Source organism: Bubalus bubalis, chromosome 11 (assembly GCF_019923935.1).
Source record: "Bubalus bubalis isolate 160015118507 breed Murrah chromosome 11, NDDB_SH_1, whole genome shotgun sequence".
NCBI lineage: Eukaryota > Metazoa > Chordata > Mammalia > Artiodactyla > Bovidae > Bubalus > Bubalus bubalis.
In genome coordinates, this window is record NC_059167.1 from 90,551,436 (window position 1) to 90,572,465 (window position 21,030).

Here is a 21,030-nt window from a genome sequence, read left to right on the forward strand (position 1 = left end):
GTGATGCAAGGAAAGAGCATGGGTTAGAACATTTTACGTTCAAATGCCTGCTGTGGCATCATTAAATGTTAATGTGTGAGCATCATTATTAAATGACTATGTGACCTTGGGTAAGTTACTTAACCTCTCTGTGCATCAGAAGGGCTAATAATCCCTGCCTCTCAGGGTTATACTGACATAATATCTTAGCTTTGCCCATCAGTGGCTTCTGCAGGTTTCTGTTTTTCAGGGTCACAGGACTATGATCATACCTAAGATTCTGGCTCTGGTGTTTTAACCTTTCTAGAAGATTGGGTGGAAAGTCTAAAGACAGGGTCTGTGGGAGGAGGGAATTTGCCCCAGGGTGCCAGGACATCCTCTTGACTCGTTAGCGATCAGTAAGTATCTGTTGAATGAATGCTCAGAGTTGATTTAGTGGGTGTGCTATGTAAATATAGGACAGATGACTATATTTCCCAGCCCAAGACACACCCTCTGACTCATTGCCTGATATATGGGATGAAAAATAGAGCAAAATATTTGAAGTTGGGACTGCTTATGAAAACCTAGCATGGAGTGGGTAGGGTGGTCTCATGGGAGAGTGGTTCTCTTCGCCTTTCCCTTCCCGCGTGTAGGGGCCGCACTGACAGCAGGTGAACACACCGACCTACTGGCTCACCCAGGATGCCACGTCGGGCAGGGCCTCACCCGTGTCCCACAGCACACTCCGCCAGACACCTTTACACCCTTCGTGGTGGGCTGGAGGTAGGGGAGGGATGGGGAGCCCACTGCTTGATGTGGAGGAAGAACCGGAGCCTCCGAATTATGGGCTGAATAATTGCAAGGAGGGCTTTGAGAGGTTTTATGCTCTTTGGCAGTAAAAGCCCAGCCCAGAGACTGCACAGAGCCCGACTGCCTCCCCTGCAGCTGTGCCTTGGGTCTTCCTGTCCATTGGAATCAAAGATCAGGCCATAAAGGTTCGATGCTCACCAGCCTACAGTGGGCCGACAACTGGATGCAGGGACTTTCCCAAGCTGAGTCTGGCCCCCCACTGTCCCCCACTCCTCCCATTTGTCAGAGGTGGCTGCCAGGAGGCAGGGGAGAGACGTGGATTTATGGCTGCTGACTTGAAAGACAAAGTTGCCTTTTGTGTTAGAATTGGGGCCAGGGGAGTGGTGAGCTGGTGGTGGTGTGGGAGGGTGGGAGGGAGGGTCTGGGGTTCAGGGGCCTAAGGCAGGGGGTAAGGGGCTTGAGGAGGGGGACAAAAGGATCCAGAGGCTTCTCAGAGCAGGGTCACCAGGCAAAGGCCCAGATGAATCAATCACCCCCAGCAAAGCTGAGCAGGGCCTCTGAACCATTGCAGTCTTCTGGGGCTGTTTGTAAGCCCCAGACACCATCCACCCACACCCATCCACCCAAACCCCACACAGAGCACCATCCCCCCCAAAACAAAAACAAAAACACCATACTCCCTGGATTCAAAACCTAATTCAACTCTCAGACTTCCCTTTGGAGGCCCAGGGAAGTAAATACAGGTCTTCGGAGTTCATACTTTGCTCCATCCCAAATGTCAACAGCCAATCAATGTGGGTGCTCTTCCCTAACAGAGCCAGTCATGGGCAAGGCGGGGACCCAGATACTGGGGAGACTGACAGAGGGTTAGGAAGGGTGAACCTGGGCCAGAGAAGCCTGATGACAAAACCAATATCCCATGGGGACTGTGGCAAACTGCCAGCCTCCCCAGGACTCAGGACTCTCTGCCATCACCTCCCTCCTTCCCATTCACAGGTAGAGATAGGACATTTACAAGTGCTTTGTGGAGTTTAAAGGGCACGTGAGGTGGGACTTGGCTGGCCTCCTTACCCTCCAGGGTCACTGCCTGGTGGGTCTGGGTGGAGCCCGGAGTAGCTGTAGGGTGCCGGAGTTCAGCAGGTGCTTTAACTGCACCTCGGAGAGCCACATCCATCCCCCGGAATGAGCCTGGCCAATAAAGGCATGAGTTTATGGGCTTCATAAACATTTTACTAGAGAAGTCAAGGCCTCAATTACCCAATGGCTTCTTCCAACTGACAGCTCGCCTATTAGAGCCTTTGTGAAGCCCCCAGGCAGAAGTGAAATAGAAGCCAAGTTTGGTTTATACCCCGCTGCCCCCTTCCCCCTGCACTGACCCTCTCACCATTCAAGCCTTGCAAATTCTATCTTTACTCACTTTTTCAGAGCCTCTACCGCTAACTCTCTGAGCCTTTGCCTGTCCGTGAGAATATGGCTACTGTCTTGGAGGAGATGGCTACCAACCCCCAATCCTACCGTGCTCTACCATAACCTCAGTACCTGTTTTTTTTTTTCCTTAATTTTCTCGGCTGTGCTGTGCAGCATATGGAATCCTAGTTCCCTAGCCAGGGATTGAGCCCAAGCCCCTTGCATTGTAAGCACAGAGTCTTAACCACTGGTTCACCAAGGAAGTCCCATAACGTCTCAGCATCTTTTAACTCAATTCCTGTTTTCCCTCAACAGTAGGTAGCAAGCTTTTGCTATTTTCTGAGGACTGTGCCAAGTACTTTACAAACAGGTCTCATTGATTCCCCCCCAGTGCAGCGGCTCTAATGACATGAACTATTATCAACCCTATTTTTATTAATATAAGTGAGAAAATAGAGGTTCTGAGAGACTAAGTAACTCACTCAATGTCACAGAGCTGAGAGTGGTGGTGTTGAGTTTTGTACCCAGTTCTGTCTCATTCCAGAGCCTGTACCCTTAACCTCTTCACTGGACCATTGCCTCAAAATGCTCTTAGCAAGTATTCCCCCACCAGGAGCAGAAATCTTGCTGTGTGAGGCCTTCCTGCCATGCAGAGATGCAATCAAACATGGGCCTTGTCAGCAGTCTCTGAATCCATGTGGCCCGGAGAGGGGGGATCTGGCAGGGGCAAAGCTGGGCTAATGATGACGATACAGAAAAAGGGAGGGGCTCTCCGGTGGGGTAGCAGGAGAGAGGAAACGATGCAGAAGGCAGCTGTGGGTCTGAGGCTTTGCCTTGGGTGTGGGGCAGTGCTCTCCAGCAGGGTTTTCTGTGACGACAGAAGTATTTTATTGGTGTTGTCCCATAAGGTAGCCTGGAGCCACTTGTGGCTGCTGAACACTTGAAAGGCAGTTAGTGAGTCAGAGGAACCGAATTTGTAGTTTAATTTTAAGTGACCACATGTGACTAGTGGCTACCATATTGGATAGCACAGGGATGGCCACTACAGATGATGGCTGAAATCTGCTCCAAGTCCCCGGTGGTGTAAGGCTCTGTGGGTTCAGAGTGTTGCCCATGGTCTTCAGGCTCAAGACACCTGAACGTCACTCATCATCACAAGTGACTGAAGGAGTTAAGGGTATTTCCTCTCAGTGGGCTTCCCCAGTGGCTCAGAAGGTAAAGAATCTGCCTGCAATGTGGGAGACCCGGGTTCAGTCCCTATGTTGGGAGGATCCCCTGGAGAAGTGAACCAAAACCCACTCCAGTATTCTTGCCTGGAGAATCTCATGGACAAAGGAGCCTGGCGGGCTACATTCCATGGGGTCACAAAGCCTCGAACATAACCGAGCAACTTTCACTCGCTCCTCTCAGAAGGTGTTTCTCGGGAAACACCCCGGACCTCAAGTATTTGAAGGTCTGTTACATGAAGAATTGAACTGTGCCTTCTAGAGCAGCAATGTCCAGTGGGAGTATAACAGAAACCACATAGATAATTTTAAATTTTCTAATAGTCACATATATTTTTAAAAAAGAAACAGGGAGGTTAATTTTAATAAAATACTTTATTTTACTTAATATATACAAAGTATTATTATTCCAGCACAAAATCATTACTTTTAAATTTTTTATAACTTTTTGATATTTTTGGACTGTCTTTAAAAATCCAAACTATTATCGTTTCAACTTCATCGGTATTTAAAATTATTAGCTATTATTATCAATTAAAGTTATTATTTTTCCAACTTTTTAATTGTGGTAAAATACACGTAACATAAAATTTACTGTCTTGACCATTTTTAAAAAAATATTTATTTATTTAGCTGTGCTGGGTCTTAGTCGTGGCATGTGGGATCTAGTTCCCTGACCAGAGATTGAACCCAGGCCCCCTGCATTGGGAGCCAGGAGTCTTAGCCACCGAACCACCAGGGAAGGCCCTACCTTAACCATTTTTAAGTGTGCAGTTCAGTGGCATTGCTGCTGCTGCTGCTGCTAAGTCGATTCAGTCGTGTCCAACTCTGTGCGACCCCATAGATGGCAGCCCACCAGGCTCCTCCGTCCCTGGGAGTCTCCAAGTACCTTCATATTATTATGCAAACCACCACCACCATCCATCTCTGGAATTCTTTTGCTCTCCCAAATGTGAATCTCTGTTCCCATTAAATAGTAATTCCTTTAACCTCTCCCCCCATCAGCCTGTGGCAACTTCCATTCTACTTTCTATCTCTATGAATTGACTGCTCTAGGTACCTCATATAAGTGGAATCATGCAGTACTTGTCTTTTTGTGACTGGCTTATTTCACTTAGCATAATGTCCTCAAAGTTCATCCACGCTGTGGCATGTGTCAGAATTTCCTTCTGTCTTAAGGCTGAGTAACATTCCATTGTGGGCTTCCCTGGTGGCTCAGTGGTAAAGAATCTGCCTGCGTGCCAATGCAGGAGACACAGGTTCTATCCCTGGGTCGGGACGATTCCGTGGAGGAGGAAATGGCAACCCACTCCAGTATTCTTGCCTGGGAAATCCCATGGACAGAGGATTCTGGCGGGCTACAGTCCACGGGGTTGCAAAAGAGTCAGGCACGACTTCATGACTAACAACAACGATATCCCATTGTATAAACATGTTTCGTTTATCCTTTCATCTGTTGATGATTACCTGAACTTCTCTCACATTTTAGCTATTGTAAATAAGGCTGCTTTGAACGTGGATGTAGAGATACTTCTTTGAGACCTGTAATTCTCTGGGGTAGATACCCAGAGGTGGAATTGCTGGGTCATATGGTAGTTCTGTTTTTAAGTTTTTATTTATTTATGTATTTATTTTTGGCAGTGCTGGGTCTTCGTGGCCGCACTCGGGCTTTCTCTAGCTGTGGTGGGCGGGCTTCTCGTTGTGGTGGCTTCTCTTGTGGAGCATGGGCTCTAGTCAGGGGGGGTTCAGTATTTCCTGCAGACAGGCCCAGGAGTTGTGGCCCACGGGCTTAGTTGTCCCATGGCATGTTGGATCTTCCCAGACCAGGGTCCCTGCGTTGGCAGACAGATTCTTAACCACTGGACCACCAGGGAAGTCCTCTCTTTTTAAGTGTTTGAGGAACGCCCTCACTGTTCTCGCTAGCACCAGTTAGCATTCCTACCAACAGTCCACAACGATTCCACTTTTCCCCCAGGCTTGCCAACTCTTGTTATTTTCTGTTATTTCTTGCTGTTGCTTTGATCGTAGCCATCCCAATGGGTGTGAGGTGGCATCTCATTATGGTTTTGACTTGCGTTTCTCTAATGCTCAGTGTCTTTTAGTTTGTACTAAATCTTTGAACTCCAGTGTGTATTTTAAAGGTACAGCCCAACTAAATTTGGACTGGTCACATTTCGAGTGCTTAATAGCTAGTTCCTCTATTGGAAAATGAAATTCTCAGGGGGAAAGTTAGGGCATTGGGTGGAAGCATATGGGGTTCAGGCATGTCTCTAGTACAAGGAAAAGTGTTAACATCTGAGCTGCTTGAGGGGCAGCAGGGCATTCAGGATATCCCTGGTCCTTGGCAGGGATGGATCCAAAGAGAGGGACTGGCCTTGATGGCCTTCGGAAGAGTTTGCAGATTGTGGTTGTTCTTCTTGAAGGGCGGTGTGAATGGGGGCAGTCGGTGCCTCAGACCCCCAGTGCCTCCGGCTTCCACAAAGGCTGTGTTTTGAACTCTCCATCCTGGCAAGCCCACTGATCTCTTTGTCATCACACACCAAACAGGAGTCTGGCTGTAGCCGAGAGCTAGAGGCTGGGCCAGGGGGATGCGGCCGGCTTCCTCCCCAGCACTCTGCCCTGACCCTTCCTGCCCCGCAGCGTCCCCCTGGAGCCTGTCTAATCAGATCCAGGCCTGACCTCGCCAGAGGTCCTGGACCAGGAAGAAAGCCCCCTCCCCTCCCTGAGCCACTCTAGATCTGGCTCTCAGGAGAACTCCCCTCCCCTTGGGTGATTTATAGGGGTGTCCAGGAGCCATATCCTGCCTGTTTCTGCTCCCTTCCAGGCTGGTGGCTTGCTGGGCTCTCTCTCTGAACCCTCTTTCCTCATGGCTTGGGTGTACCCATAGCGGAAACAGGGAGTGGCTGGGAGATTCCTTTGCAGACTGTTTGGAGACAAAGGTACTTTCTTCTTTGCTTTTCCACAGTGACCAGCCCCCACAAGCAGACCTCTGTCCACCCTGTCACTCTCTCTGGTCTTCACCCCAGAGGGGCGTCCCAACACGACCCCCTCCCATAACCCAACTTGAAGCAAGGAACCCACAACAGCCCCTACCTGACCAACAGGTGTCAGCAGGAGAATAAAGCATCAGCAGCCACAAGCCACAACACCACTTTCACATCCACCAGCCATGGACACACTGCCACCCACTCTGGCCTCTGTGCAGTGTTTCCAGCCACCACAGTGACCCGTGTCTGCCATTATCTACCACACAGTGGCCTCCAGGATGGCTTGCTCAGGGATCAGGGTTTCCGGAGGTCCAGTCCTCAACCCCTCAGCCCCATGGCTGCCCAGGGACCCTTTCCCAGAGCGAGACACGATCAAGGACTGCTTCCCCTAGCTCCGTGGCCAGCTGTACAAGCCAGTGCAGAACAGACTTGTCAACCCAACACGTCCTACTCTGAGAGATCGGAGATCTAAGTGGCCCCGAGAAACTTTCTCCCCTGACTTCCTAAAGAAGTCAGGAGTGAACTTGGAGTGAGTGGACAATTCCCAGAGACCCCAGCTCAGCTGAGAATAGACAAAAGAAAGTGAAAGTGTTAGTTGCTCAGTCGGGTCGGACTCGTTGCAACACCGTGGACTGTAGCCTGCCAGGCTCCTCTGTCTGTGGGATTTCCCAGGCAAGAATACTGAAGTAGGTTGCCATTCCCTTCTCCAGGGGATATTCCCAACCCAGGGATCAAACCCAGGTCTCCTGCATTGCAGGCAGATTCTTTACTGTTCAAGCCACTAGGAAGCAAAGGCCTGTTTATGAAGGTGGCAGGAATCAGAGATGGTAGGCCCTGAGGAGCACCTGTTCACCCCTTCATCTGTGGAGGGGAGGGTGGGTGCTGTTTAAAGCAGCGGAAACAGGGTTCCCACAGATGGGCCATTATGTATACTTTAAGCAACATCACTTTAGAGATGAACTTGTAGCAAAAGCAATAGAATAAAAGGTTAAAGTAAAAGAAAGGGATCCAGCATGGAGTCAGATTTGCTCTTCCTTATTACCCTCTGACACTGCCTGCCCAGGGCCTCACTGTAGTCCCCCAGGACACTGCAGGGATACACGGGGCTGACCCAAGGGTTGAATAGGGGTGGGAGGAAAGGGAGGGAAGAAGGAGCCTCAGATAAAGGGTCCATCCCTCCTATGGCACCACCTGGAGCACACCGTGTGGCCAACTGGGCTCGAGGGGTGGGATTTAGGAACCGTCTCTGGGGCTCGCCGCAACTTGCAGCACAGTGGTAACTCCCAACCAGTGAGAAAAGGCTCGTCTCACCTGCAGTCCACTCTGGGGTCACCTGTCCTTGGAGAGTGGAAAAGTTGCTGGAGAACTAAGGGACACCCCAGCACAGGGCTTAGGGCGTGGAACTTCTGATTTGGGGCTGGTAGAGCCACCAACAGGGCCTGGGCCTCAGTTTCCCCTTCCTAAAGTAAATGGGTTGGCTTGCGATGAGTGGTTTTCAAGCACTTTTCAAAACAAAGCTACCTTTCCAAGGAGATGTTTGGCAGAACGGCAGTTAGGTGAAGCTGATAGAGAGGTTCATCAAGGGGCTGCTCTGAGGGAGCAGAGCAGCCCTCCTGGGTGGGGAGGGGCCCTGGCTGCCTGCCAGGGGCCCTGGGGACCTTTCAGACTCGTGTACAGTGAAGAGATGAGCAGACCGACTCCTTAACTACTCCTTAACTACCGCGTTTCCTGCTCCAGCATTCCTCTCCAGCAGGGCATTCAAGCCGGGCTTTGTCATTGTTTAGTTTTAGGGGGAGGAAGAAGCTTAGAAGCCAAACTTTGTCTATCCCCAGTGCCCTGAGGAGAAGGAGTCCCTTCCCTGGTATCTCTCCCCAGGCCAGCTCCTAGCTCTCTGTACCTCCAGGGAGCCCAGAATGGGGGCTGGAAACACAAAAGGATTCGGTTCCTTAATGAGGAGGCATCTGTAGTCTGCAGAGCCATTAGTCCCCGCCCCAATCCCCTGGGGGACTGCAGGCTCTCTCCAGCTGGAGTGGGGGGGTGGGTGGGGGAAGATGGGGGGTGGCAGCCAGCTCCCCAGCTCCTGAGTGGGTCGGGCCGGGTTGTGGGGGCACAGAAAGCTGACCCAGGAGACTGGGTGCCCTCTCCACTCCCTAGGCCTGCCTCCAACCCTGCCCTCCTGGAGGCTGAGGCCTGGAAGCAGTAGAGGGGTCCCACTGGTGTGTCTGCCCCCTCCCCTGAACCTCTGGGCTGACCTGCAGGCTCTTGGCCAAACACAGCCTTTGGCCTGAGATGGGGTAGGTTGACCTCACGGTGCTCCCTGGGGATCATTTCACCAAGCCTGATGGGGACACCAGCTGGGCACTTGCCCCTATCCCCCTCCCCTAGGGACCAAGGTGCCCTTTGTAAGGGCTATATCTACCTGGGGACATGTGTGATGGATTACCTACACAGAAGCCACAGAAGCGGAACCATACACCAGCCACAGAAGCTGAGGGATACAAACCTCCATTCACATCTAGCCTCAGACCCTCACACCACACCACACACACACACACACAGCCCCGTCCTCCCGCACACACAGCCCTGCACACATGTGCAAGGAGGCGCTCACACCCATCAGCCGCACTCCCAGGAGGGCCTGAAAGAGGAGGAGGCAAGGCTGGGGATTTTTATGCATGTTTATATTTAATGAACCACATGCAAATGAGACAGAGAACGTGCCACAAAAGAGTCAGCCCCCAGAGACTCTGGCAAGAAGGGCACAAAGGCTTGGCCTTTCTGAGCTGCCCTGGAGTCCTGCACAGGTTGGAGGATTGAGGGGGTCTGACATGGGGTGTGCCCGCCTGCAACCAGGGAGCTGGGAGCCGGAGCTGGGACAAGCTCCAGGGTCCCTGCTGCTGTGGGGGAGGGCTCCTTCTGGGAGGGGACAACTGTCCCCATTGATGGAGTGTTGGAGGGGAGGGGCTGCCTGCCTGGACAGATGGTGAGCCGCCTTCCCGCACTTGAAGCAAAGTGGATTTTAATGAAATCACAGCCCTGGTGCTGAAACTGGGAAGCCGCGTGGGAGGGGCCCCTTCCCGGGGCTTTACAGGTTGGGGAGTGGGGATGGCTGGGAATGAGGGTGAGCAGGGACACTTAACCAGCTGAAAATGGAGTGGGGGGAGGCGGGTGGCCTACGGCCCCTCTCATGATCGGCCCCTCTCATGATCAGCCCCTCTCATGATCAGCCCCTCTCATGATCAGCGCTCAAGCAGTTAGTTCAGATCCCCAAAAGGTGGGGAGGCAGCCCCTGAATATTTATGACACATTGAAATGTAGATTGGTGGGTCTGACAGTCTTCTGGGAGGCTTGTCACCTTCGATGGATATACTACCCTCTTGGGGTACGTTGAGAAGCTGCAGAAGAATTGGGGATAAAGGGATGATGATGAAGGGCAAAGAAAGCCACTGGGCTCTGGTCACCAGGGTCTAAGGACCTGCTGGGTGACACTGGCCTAGTCACTTCCCCTCTCTGGACCTGTTTCCTATTCTGTAAAATGTGCAGCATAATATTTAGCACCTGCATACTTTAGCCGGGGGAGGGGGGCTTCCCTGGGGGCTCAGCGGTAAAGAATCCATCTGCCAATGCAGGAGACTTGGGTTCAATCCGTGGGTCGGGACTATCCCCTGGAGAAGGAAATGGCAACCCACTCCAATATTCTTGCCTGGGAAATCTGTAGCCCTCCAGGCTCCTCTGTCCATGAGGCTCACAAAAAGTTGGACATGACTTGCGACTGAACAACAACCACCTAAGGGGGAGTTTATAAAAAATAAATCCAAAAGCAGCTGTAAAAGTGGGGAGCAGGCCCTGGGAGCAAGGCTTTCTATGACTGGCCTCTGTGGGTCCACAGTCCACTGTTTCCGAATTCGCCCATACCTTTCTCAGAGTGTCCCAGCCAGGCCTATGCTGTGCCTTTGGGGGAGATGTTCCCACAGGTAGGTGGCAGGGTAAGCGCTGCTGTGCGATCTGAGGCCCCCACGCCCTCTCCCGTCCCGCTGCTCCTCAGCAGGGTGCCTCCCCACGCACACCTCCTTTTCTTTCTCCAGCCATGGCAGACTTCCACGTGCATCCCCAGGCCACCGTGGGCGAGGAGGGCGGTGTGGCCCGCTTCCAGTGCCAAATCCACGGGCTCCCCAAACCCCTCATCACCTGGGAGAAGAACAGGGTCCCCATTGACACCGACAATGAGAGGTGAGCCCTGGGTGGGCATGACCGGGAGGCTCATGGTATGACCAGGAGGCAGGCCCAAGTCCACTGTCTGGGCCTTGAAGAAGGCCTGCCTGCAGCCTCCGGGCTGGTATTCCTGTAACTTTGTTAAGACTGAGTATCTGTGTGGCTTGTGGGCCCAGATGCAATACTTGAGTCAGTGAGAAGATGAGTGTGTGGTTGTTTGTTGCTGAGGCTGGAATTGCAGGTGCGTCCACCAGTGAGAGTCCCAGAGTGTGTCTGCGGTGACGAAAGTGAGACTGGCTGGGTGGTGGACTGTATCCGTGATGCTGAGTGTCCTTGGGCCAGTGGTGCTGTGCTTGTGGTTGACCGTGCCCCCCACCACAGGTACACGCTGCTGCCCAAGGGAGTCCTGCAGATCACAGGCCTTCGAGCTGAGGACAGCGGCGTCTTCCACTGTGTGGCCTCAAACATCGCCAGTGTCCGGGTCAGCCACGGGGCCAGGCTCACCGTGACAGGTGCGGGCCTCTGCCCTGTTGCATTCTTCCCCCCACCACCACATCACCCTCCCTTCAGTGGAGCCCCAGGGCCTGGACTGCCGAGTGTGTACCGAGCACCTTCTGAGCACCTAGCTCTGTGCTTCTCCTCCCGAGGAGGGCGCAGGGACCCTGAGGAGGGCGTAGGGACCCCGAGGAGGGCGCAGGGACCTCGAGGAGGGCGCAGGGACCTCGAGGAGGGCGCAGGGACCCTGAGGAGGGCGTAGGGACCCCAAGGAGGGCGCAGGGACCTTGAGGAGGGCGCAGGGACCCCGAGGAGGGTTTAGGGACCCCGAGGTCCCTCGCTAGCTCAGTTCTCTTGGAGGAAGCCCACCCTCTGCTTCTAGGTGTTTGGGTGGGGGTGGCTGTCCCACCGCGAGAGGCCGTGACCGGAGAGATGAGTGTGATAATGTCCAGGGACGGCTAGCATCTCCTCTCTCCACCCACCGTACCTGGTTTGGGGCTGCAACTTGTCTCCCACCCTCCATGGCCTGAGCTGTGTATGCGGGTACGGGAGGAGTGTGGTGAGGAGGTGGGAAGGGTCCCAGCTACAGTGGGGCAATGTGGCATCTTCCTCCCAGGCTCGGGCTCTGGGGCCTACAAGGAGCCTACGATCCTCGTGGGGCCTGAGAACCTCACCCTGACTGTGCACCAGACCGCCGTGCTCGAGTGTGTCGCCACGGGCAACCCGCGCCCCATTGTGTCCTGGAGCCGCCTGGGTGAGCCCCATCCTGCAGCCCCCGCCTCTCCCAACCCTGGGAGGGCCAGTCTCTTCTCCCAGTGCTGGGGGGAACTTGGAATCCTGTTTATTCTCCGTGGGGGTCCGCTTTCTCGAGTCCTAGGGAGGGGGTGGTTTCCCTCTCCTTGGCAGGACCAGGGAGGTCCGCCTGCCCACTGCATTCTCCCTCCCCCAGTGTAGATGGCTTAGCTCCCCGGGTTACCTCGTCCAGTCCTCCTCCAGTCCTGTGCCAGCTCCCCTCCTCCATGCTCCGCTCACCCTTGGCCTCACCATTGGGGCCTCCAGAACCTCTCTGCAGCTCTCAGCACCCCTAGTCGCTTCCTCTCCGGTTCATCTCTGTTCTCTACACCCAGGCCATCTTCCCCAGCGATGCAATCCCAAACCTCTCATAATCTCAGCCGGTTGTCACACCCTCTCTGAGCGCCCGAGTCTCTAGCCTGGTCCCCTAAATCCCCAGCCTAAATCCCCAGGCAGCTGAAGGAGAGAAATGAAAGGGTGCAGATGGGCCCACATTGTCTGAGTGGAGAGGTCACTGGGGGAAGGAAAGTCTGGAGGGGACGGGTGGGGTCGCATTCACCAGGAGACTGCACTGCATTGTAGCAGCTGAGTGACGGGGAAGGAGGGGGCAGCAGGCAGGATAATGGAGTAGATTTCACCACTTCAGAGGCTGAATGGGGAGCTGTCTCCTCGCATTCTGACTGTGCTAATCTGATCCTGGGTGGGGGGAGAGCCCAGGGCCTGGGAGAGGCTGAAAAGAGTGGCCTCACCATCAGGAGAAGCCCATAGGCCCGGTAAAGACCATCTGGGAGAGCATTTCCCAAAGCGTGATCTGCAAGGGGAAGGAATGGCTTGGTGGTCTAGCACCTTTGGGAAACAGAGTTAACCAGATGCCTTGGCTGCGGGACTTGTCAGAGCCCTGATATTAATGGGCATTGGGATAGTGAAGGAGCAGAATGGATATTTGATCAAGGAACTTTGCTCAGGAGAGACAAATCAGGCTGGGAAATGTCCACGTAAGACCTTACTTTCCTGTTTGAGAAACTAGGAGGAAGGGACTTGAAGGTCACCAGAGAGGCGGTGACAAGGCTAGGATTAGGACCCAGTTCCCTCCTGCCAGGGCAGGAGTTTGCTGTGCTGCCCCTGCCCCCTCCAGCATGCCGTGATGCTTGGAGAGAAGAGTCAGAGGCAAAGACAGGGGCTCCCTGGAGGACTGATGGCGGTCAAGTTGGGACGTTCCTGGACACCTCCCTCCCTGACCCTCCCTTCCTCTTTAGATGGCCGCCCCATTGGGGTGGAGGGCATCCAGGTGCTGGGCACGGGGAACCTCATCATCTCAGACGTAACTGTGCAGCACTCAGGCGTCTACGTCTGTGCAGCCAACAGGCCCGGCACCCGGGTGCGGAGAACAGCCCAGGGCCGGCTGGTGGTGCAAGGTACGGACTCCCCTCCCGACCCAACGCCGCCCCGCGCTGCCCCTCCACCCGCCCCATCCTGCCCAAGCCCAGGGCCTGATACTTGCCCATGTGCCTATCCTCACCCTAACCTTCCCCTGCCCCTCTCCAGGGCCCCAGCCCTGCCGAAGACAGCAGCTGTCTCCCCACCGCCCCCGACCCTGCCCCAGGAATGTATGTGTTGGGAAGGGAAGGGCATCTTTGGTCATTGGTCCTTCCAGGTGCCATCATCCCCCAAGTCATTTCCACCTTGTAATCTCAGCGGGTCTCCCCGACTTGTGCCATCCCCCTCCCTGGGTCCCCTCCTGTCACATGCTGTTCTCATTCACACATGTGGCACTTCCACGCTCACACCTGCACGCACGCTCTCAGCATGTTTGTCATTTCACACTCTCACACCCCAGCTCCCTCCACACACGCAAACACACACACACACACACACACACACTATCCCCTCCTGAAGCGTGCGGGCCCTCTGCAGTTGACCAGGTCATTCTGTCCATCCTCCTGTCCTGGGACTCAGCTGTCTCTGTGAACTGGGCTTGGCGGTCCATTCTCGGGGCGGGGGCGGTTCTGTGGTTGTTCCCTCCTGGAGAGCTGGGGAGGAGATGGGAGAGAGCGGAATTAGGAACTTAAATGCCTGTTTGTTTAGCATTCCATGTGCCGTTAATCTGTCCAAATGAAAGTGATGGAGCATTTCATTTCTCGGGTGTTAATGGAAGCGCAAGGCTTGGGATTGGAGGAGAGGGGAACAGAATGTAGGGGTGAGGGGAGCCGGTACTGAGGGCTCATCCATCTCCCCGTCATTACTGCCTTCAAGGTGCAGCCAAACCTATTAGCACATTTATTTATTTAACAATTTCCTGAACTGGGAGCTCAGCTTGATTGCTTTCGGATACAAATGTCAGTCTTTTAAATAGTCATTGAAATGGAGTCCTCTTGTGGGTCTGCCTCTCTGGGGCGGAGGGAGGTGAGGGCTGCCACATCCTGGAGGCTGGACCAGGCTGGAGGGTGGGCCCCACCTGGGGGAGCCTCCCTGTCCCCCAGCTCTCCTGCAGGTCTCTGGCCCCTCCCTCTCCCCCTCCTCATCCCTTCATTCAAAGGTGTCCCCTGCGTCTCCCCCTGACCCCTCATGTTTCTCTGTGCCCCCACCCCGACTCCAGCCCCGGCAGAGTTTGTCCAGCACCCCCAGTCCATCTCCAGGCCGGTTGGGACCACAGCCATGTTCACCTGCCAAGCCCAGGGCGAGCCACCTCCTCATGTGACGTGGTTGAAGAATGGACGGGTCCTGGGGCCCGGAGGCCACGTCAGGCTCAAGAATAACAACAGGCACGTGCGTGGCGTGTGTGCGGGAGTGAGGCCTGGGGAGGAAACAGGGAAAGGGGGTCTTGGATGAGTGGTCCAGGCAGGTCTTTGCACCTCCTGCTGGGGAAGAACGCTAAATTGGGGATCTGGAGACTTGTGTTTGAGTCCCAGGTCTGCCCCTAACTAGCTGAGCGACCTCAGACTAGCCTGTGGATGTGGCCCACCTCCAAGGAGACTGGGAGGAGGAGCGGGGTCTGAGGCTCTCCCTCTCCCTGCAGCACCCTGACCATTTCTGGAATCGGCCCGGAAGATGAGGCCATTTACCAGTGCGTGGCCGAGAACAGCGCCGGCTCCTCTCAAGCCAGCGCCAGGCTGACCGTGCTGTGGGCCGAGGGGCTGCCCGGGCCCCCCCTCAACGTGCAGGCGGTCTCCGTATCGTCCACCGAGGTCCGCGTGTCCTGGACCGAGCCCCTGGTGAACACCAGGGAGATCATCGGCTATGTCCTGCACATCAGGAAGGCTGCCGGTGGGTGGGGTCCCGGAGGGCAAGGCTGCCTCTGCAGCGCCTTCCTCTTACTCCCCGGCTCTCACCCACTCAGTCCCACGCGTCCTGACCCTCCTGACCCGACACCTTCCCTTCGTCCTCTGGACTGCCCCCTGGCGGCCGCCCTCGTTTCCCCAGTGTGGGCGGGATTCTCTCCTGCTCCTTCACTGCCTGCCCCGCCCTGGCCTCCCCAGACCCCCCGGAGCTGGAGTACCAGGAAGCAGTTAGCAAGAGCACCTTCCAGCATCTGGTGAGCGACCTGGAGCCTTCCACTGCCTATAGCTTCTACATCAAAGCCTACACGCCCCGGGGAGCCAGCTCAGCTTCCGCCCCGACCCTGGCTAGCACTCTAGGTGAAGGTGAGGTCTGGGTGTGGAGCACAAAGCCCCAGGGTATTAGGTAGAACCCCCGTGCAACGTTGTTCAGGCTGTGCACGGCACATAGGGCTTTGCCCTGGGGCTGAGACGGGGCTGGGTCTGCTTGGAAGAAGGGGTGTCCTTTTCTGTTGATAATTCATGCAAAGGTGCTGTTTGAGCAAGCAGAGGCCCTGGGTAGAGTTAGGGAGCAGCGGGGCTCTTGGGGACAGTGGGGTCTGGGGCATAGGTGACAGGTGGGAGGGAAGCGCTTCGATGGCCACCAGGCCACCACATCTCAGCCTCCTCCGCCCACAGCCCCCGCCCCACCCCCACTGTCAGTGCGGGTCCTGGGCAGCTCCACCCTGCAGCTGCTGTGGGAGCCCTGGCCCCGGCTGGCCCAGAACGAGGGCGGCTTCAAGCTGTTCTACCGCCCAGCAAGCAAGGCCTCCTTCACTGGCCCCATCCTGCTTCCCGGAGCTGTCTCCTCCTACAACCTCAGCCAGCTCGGTGAGGCGGACACGGCCCGGGGCTTGGGCCGCTGGGCAGGGGTGCGGTGCGTGGGGCCTGGGACGGTCTTTCAGCAACCTGCCCTTCCCCCCAGACCCCACTGCAGTGTACGAGGTGAAGCTGCTCGCCTACAACCAGCATGGGGACGGCAATGCTACAGTCCGCTTCGTGTCTCTGCGGGGAGCAGCCGAGAGGACAGGTGAGGGGTGGGCGTGGGGTCTGGCCAGAGACTGGCCCTCAGGAAGGGAGGCCAGAAGCTGAGTGGGGGGCGGGGGGAGCAGGCATCCAGGGAGAGCAGGAGGGAGGAGCTGGAGAACATAGGCTTAGACCTGAGCTTGACACTTGGCTGCGTGACCTTGGGTACGTTTCTTAACCTCTCTGAGCCCTCATTTTCTCCTTCATAAAACAGAGATGGTAATACCTTTATAGAAGTGTATGGAGGATGAAATGGTCCACATAAACTGTTATTCCTAGTATTTGGCACCAACTTAGTGTTCAATCATTGGTAAAAAGAACCAAAAAGGTTGGGCTGGGACCCCATAGACAAGGGCAAATGCCATGTGGACTAACGGGGTAGGAGCAGCTGCGGGAGAAGTAACCCGCGAAGGCTGGGTGTCTGGGAGCCACAGCCCCCAACCTGCCCCTGCTTCTACACCCCAGCCCTGAGCCCACCATGTGACTGTCGGAAGGAGGAGGCCACCAACCAGACGTCCACCACGGGCATTGTCATCGGCATCCACATCGGGGTCACCTGCATCATCTTCTGTGTCCTCTTCCTCTTATTTGGCCAAAGGGGCAGGTGGGGCCTGGGCCGGCGTGGGGCGGGCAGGCGTAGGGCAGGGGAGCCACACGGGAAGGGCAGCTTGGGGCCCACCGTCTCCATCCTTGTGTTCTTGCCACTCCCACATCCCTCCTCCTAACTCTTGGCTCATCCCCTAGGGTCCTCTTGTGCAAGGATGTGGAAAACCAGCTCTCCCCTCCTCAGGGCCCCCGGAGCCAGAGGGACCCTGGCATCCTGGCACTGAATGGGGCGGGACAGGCAGAGCGGGCCCAGCTGGGCCGAGACGGGAAACATGTGGACGTGAAGGAACTGGAGCAGCTATTCCCCCGAGCAGGGGCTGTGCAGCCTCACCCAAGACCCACGGTGAGTGCCCCTGCCTGAGCCAGCCCCCTGCTTTAGGCTGCGCCCTCCTTACCTTGGCCACAGGCCTTGGTCACCAGCCTCTGCCAAGCTTCAAGACACAGAGCATCTCTCTGTGCCCCCAAGTCAGGCAGGGAGGGCTGGAGACCTAACCCCTGAGTAGAATGGGCTCCAGTGCCTGACCCTCTGACTCGGGGCTCGTGGGCCCTTGCTGAGGCCTGTGTGACTCACCCTCTCCCCAGCAGGACCCTGAGGCCCCTGCCCTGTGTGAGGAGACCCAGCTCTCCATGCTGCCACTTCAGGGGTTCAGCCTCCTGGAGGAGATGCCGTCGGAGGCCCTGCCACCCCAGGACGTGGGCCCTGGCCTCCTGAGTGAAGGACCGGCTGCCCAGCCTGCTCCCTCAGGACCATAGCCGGTATCCGGCAGGCTCTGCAGGGAGCAACCCCCATTCTCAGGTCAAAGGCAAGATTTCTCCTGTCATGTGGGATTCACGTAGAGGCTTCCCAGGCGCTTCTGTCCTGACTGATCCTCTGATTCTCAAGACCTACAGTAGCCTCAGCAAGAACCCCTCCAAGGACCCAAAGGGGTTCCTTCAGGAGCCCCCGCCTTGGGCCAAGGCCCCTCTTCACCTCTGCTTGTACCCACATGACTTGGAACTGAACTAATGTTTTCCTTTAAAAAAAGAACAAACTTTAAAAAAAAGAGCGAGAGAGAAAGAGAAGAGAGAAGGTGAATTAGACTCCAAAAATATGCCCCTGCTGTGGCTGGGCGCCTGACACTGTTGGCCTCCGCGACCTTGTTTTCTCAGGATGGCGTTTTGCTGTTTTGGCTTTCAGCACCTACCTCAGCCGGAATGAATGTCCTCGGGGGAGTGGGGCCGTGGCCTCAGCCCCTTGCCCCACAGAACCCCGAATGCACTCCTACCTCAAGCCCCTTTGGGGGCACCCCTTTCCCCACATTATTGCCCAGAGTTAAAAAAAAAAAAAAAAGGAAAAAAAAAAAAAGCACTTCCCCATTTCCAGGTGTGAAAGAAAATGTCTACCTCGAAGTTCGCTGGCTCTCAGGCCTGTGTTGTATCACTGGACCGTCCCTCCTGGCTCCTCACCAAGGGTGGGTCTCTTGGGGCCTGCAGAAATAAAGATGGAATTGGTCAAAGAAAATGTGAAAAAAAAGAAAAGCCAAAAAAAAGAGGAAAATTTGTTCCTGGGAGTGTAAATCGTTGCTCCCTCCAGACTAGCCACTTCTCAGCACCCTACCAGGTCTCGTCGGCCTGTCCACTCCCATTTTGACCCTCTCAGCCAACTCATCCTTGACTGGGACCCCAAGGACCCTCTCTGTACCTGGGCCTTGGGCGGGTGGGCCGTCACCCCGCAGCCTGCCTGCCCGCAGAGCCGCTGGAGCAGACTGGCCCCTGGAATGTACTGTGTGTGCCGGTTGTGTGCATGTTGGGGGGTCCCCAGCCCTCTGTCTCCTGGGACACTGCCAGCTTGACCCACCCGCCGCGGGCAGTGGACCGACCACTGTCAGCAGCTACGGCCGGAAACTATTTTTATACGAGGTGTGTATAAGGATTTATGTTCTTGTGATTTCTTGTTTCTCTTTTCTGTTGTGTTCTTCGAAAGACTTAGTTGAAGATGAAGAAAAAAGGAAAAGGAAACAAATACGTATTTTTGGTTACACACAAACATTTTTTTAAATAGCGGAAAGAAAACTTTTGTTTTAAAGAAAAAGAAAAAAAACTGTATTCCTTAAGTATGAGATTAGACCTTAATGTCCCTGACTCCCAACCCTCTAGGGACTCCTCACCCCAGACTTTAGTGGATTAGCTGAAGGAGGTACACTTGACGGGGTTTTCCTGAAAGACTGAAGTCTCGTCCGTGTGGATTTGGGGAAGGGTATTGTCTCTTCTCCCTGGTGCTGGGCCTGAGCCCAGGTGCTTCAGACCTCCCAGGCAGTGCCCCGTGGTCCCTTCAGCGTTGTCTCCACACCCCCTTCCTCCTGGAACCCCCTCTCCCTAGGGAAGGGTGGGCATGCGGGAGGGCGGAAGGGGCCACCTGGCCCGTCTTGGGTTTGTCACACTCATTTTGACTGAATAAAAGTCCTGTTGCCAAAGTGAAGCTTGCGTGTTTGGGTGCCTGTGGCAGGTCCTAGGGGAGGGGTGGGAGTGCTGGGTGATGGGGCAATCAGGTGGACCCTGACGGGGTCAGAGCCCAGGGTGGTAACAGCTGAGCCCTGGGTGCTCCTTACAGGAGCTCTGCCTGCTGGGTCTTCTCCGCGGGTGGGGAGGCCAGGGAGGTTCTCACAGCCTCCCTGGGTGACGGGGAGGGGGTTTGATGTTCTCATTATCACCATCTCCTCTCACAGATGATGGAACCAAGAAAGGATGAGAAATGAAGGAAACCTTTTATATTCCATACGGCGCAGGGTCGGCCGAGATCAGTTTGCATCCGGGCCAGGTGGCCTGGTTCCAGAGTTTGCATTCTGACCGCGGCTCGTGCCTCCCTAGCTGGCAGGAAGGGATCCGAGACCAGTCCTTCCGCCAGATGGTGACAGACCACCAGTATGGAGCCAGCGGCCAGGCGGTGCTATGTGCTTTTAAAAATAATTAGTTAATTACATTGGCTGCCCCAGGTCTTGGTTGCGACATGCGAGATCTTCAGTCTTCATGGTGGCGTGTGAGATCTTTAGATGTGGCATGTGGGATCTAGTTCCCTGACTGGGGCTTGAACCCAGGCCCCCTGCACTGGGAGCTCATGAGTAGTAGCCCCTGGACCACCAGAGAAGTCCCAGCTATGTGCTTTTTTCTGCCTTGTCTATGAGGAAGGACTAAAGTTGAGGAGACTGGGGCCCTGACTGGCTGAGTCTTTACAGGACACACAGCCAGACCCTTGGCCAGGCCTCTCCGTTCCTCCCTGTGGTCTCTTCAGTCCAAGACTCCTGAAGCTGCTGAGTCTGAGAATAGGCCAAGAGAGACAGGCCTTAAAAGCGTCTTGCTGACAAAGATCTGGAGGTCTCAGGGCTTCCTTGGAGGTCCAGTGGTTAAGACGCTGCCCTTCCAGTGCAGGGGGTACAGGTTTGATCCCTGGATCCCACATGCCGCACAGCAAGGCCGAAAAATTAAAAAAGAAGATCTGGAGGTCTCAGTGGGCCTCAAGCTTAGTAAGAAGCAATGGTGTAACGCAACTGCTTAGACTGTCAATGTCCTCTCTGTTGCTGAAATGGAAAGCCAAGGCTCACGCCTGGGAGACTCTGCAAGTCTGGAGGGCTGGGTTCTATACCCAGAGGTATCTTTTGAGAGGAACAGACAAGGAACAGTGGTTGGCAAGCTGAGTTCTCCAGGTGTGGCTAGAGGGTCTGGGGGAGCCTCCTTGCCCATCACACCTAGAGCAGCTTGACTTTTTTTTGTCGTCTAAGTTGAACTCTGCATGAGATTTTCATTAGAAAACAGGGTACTGCTTCTAAAAGAAACATCTGAAAGCCCTTGGCCTGGCACTTCTGGAAGAGGGCTGCAGGGGTGGCTGGGGCCAAGGGCAGGCCACAGACAGTGACGGTGCAGTGGATACTGAGCTGAGAGAGAAGCCTGAGGCCACATGGTACCATCATGGGTCTTGGGGAGAAGTGGTTGACTTGTCTTGATTTTCCCAGAGGAAAGAACTAAGCCCACATATAGAAATAATACCTTGCCTTTCTTTACACAGAACTCCACAAACAGAAATTCTTCAACTTCAGCCATCCAAGGACCACCTGGGGAGGTGATGAGGGGACATATGGAGGAGCAGACGTGAGGATAGGAGGGCAGACCACGCAGCCTCCAGTGCTCCTGTCCCTCCAAGGGTCCAAGAGGCTAGTACCT

The 21,030-nt window shown here is 55.1% G+C and overlaps 1 protein-coding gene across 1 annotated transcript in view; it reads left to right on the forward strand.

The window, feature by feature from the left end:
• IGDCC3 (immunoglobulin superfamily DCC subclass member 3) overlaps nucleotides 1–17,850 on the forward strand; it is a 42,732-nt gene extending 24,882 nt beyond the window's left edge. Inside the window, exons 3-14 of the mRNA XM_025296318.3 lie at nucleotides 10,477–10,621; nucleotides 10,985–11,115; nucleotides 11,715–11,852; nucleotides 13,147–13,305; nucleotides 14,487–14,652; nucleotides 14,907–15,154; nucleotides 15,367–15,531; nucleotides 15,844–16,035; nucleotides 16,130–16,234; nucleotides 16,696–16,834; nucleotides 16,975–17,179; nucleotides 17,422–17,850. Of these exons, the coding sequence (XP_025152103.3) occupies nucleotides 10,477–10,621; nucleotides 10,985–11,115; nucleotides 11,715–11,852; nucleotides 13,147–13,305; nucleotides 14,487–14,652; nucleotides 14,907–15,154; nucleotides 15,367–15,531; nucleotides 15,844–16,035; nucleotides 16,130–16,234; nucleotides 16,696–16,834; nucleotides 16,975–17,179; nucleotides 17,422–17,589 (1,961 nt within the window). The 3' untranslated portion in view covers nucleotides 17,590–17,850. The remainder of the gene's footprint in view (nucleotides 1–10,476; nucleotides 10,622–10,984; nucleotides 11,116–11,714; nucleotides 11,853–13,146; nucleotides 13,306–14,486; nucleotides 14,653–14,906; nucleotides 15,155–15,366; nucleotides 15,532–15,843; nucleotides 16,036–16,129; nucleotides 16,235–16,695; nucleotides 16,835–16,974; nucleotides 17,180–17,421) is intronic.
• The last annotated feature ends 3,180 nt before the right edge of the window (nucleotides 17,851–21,030 follow it).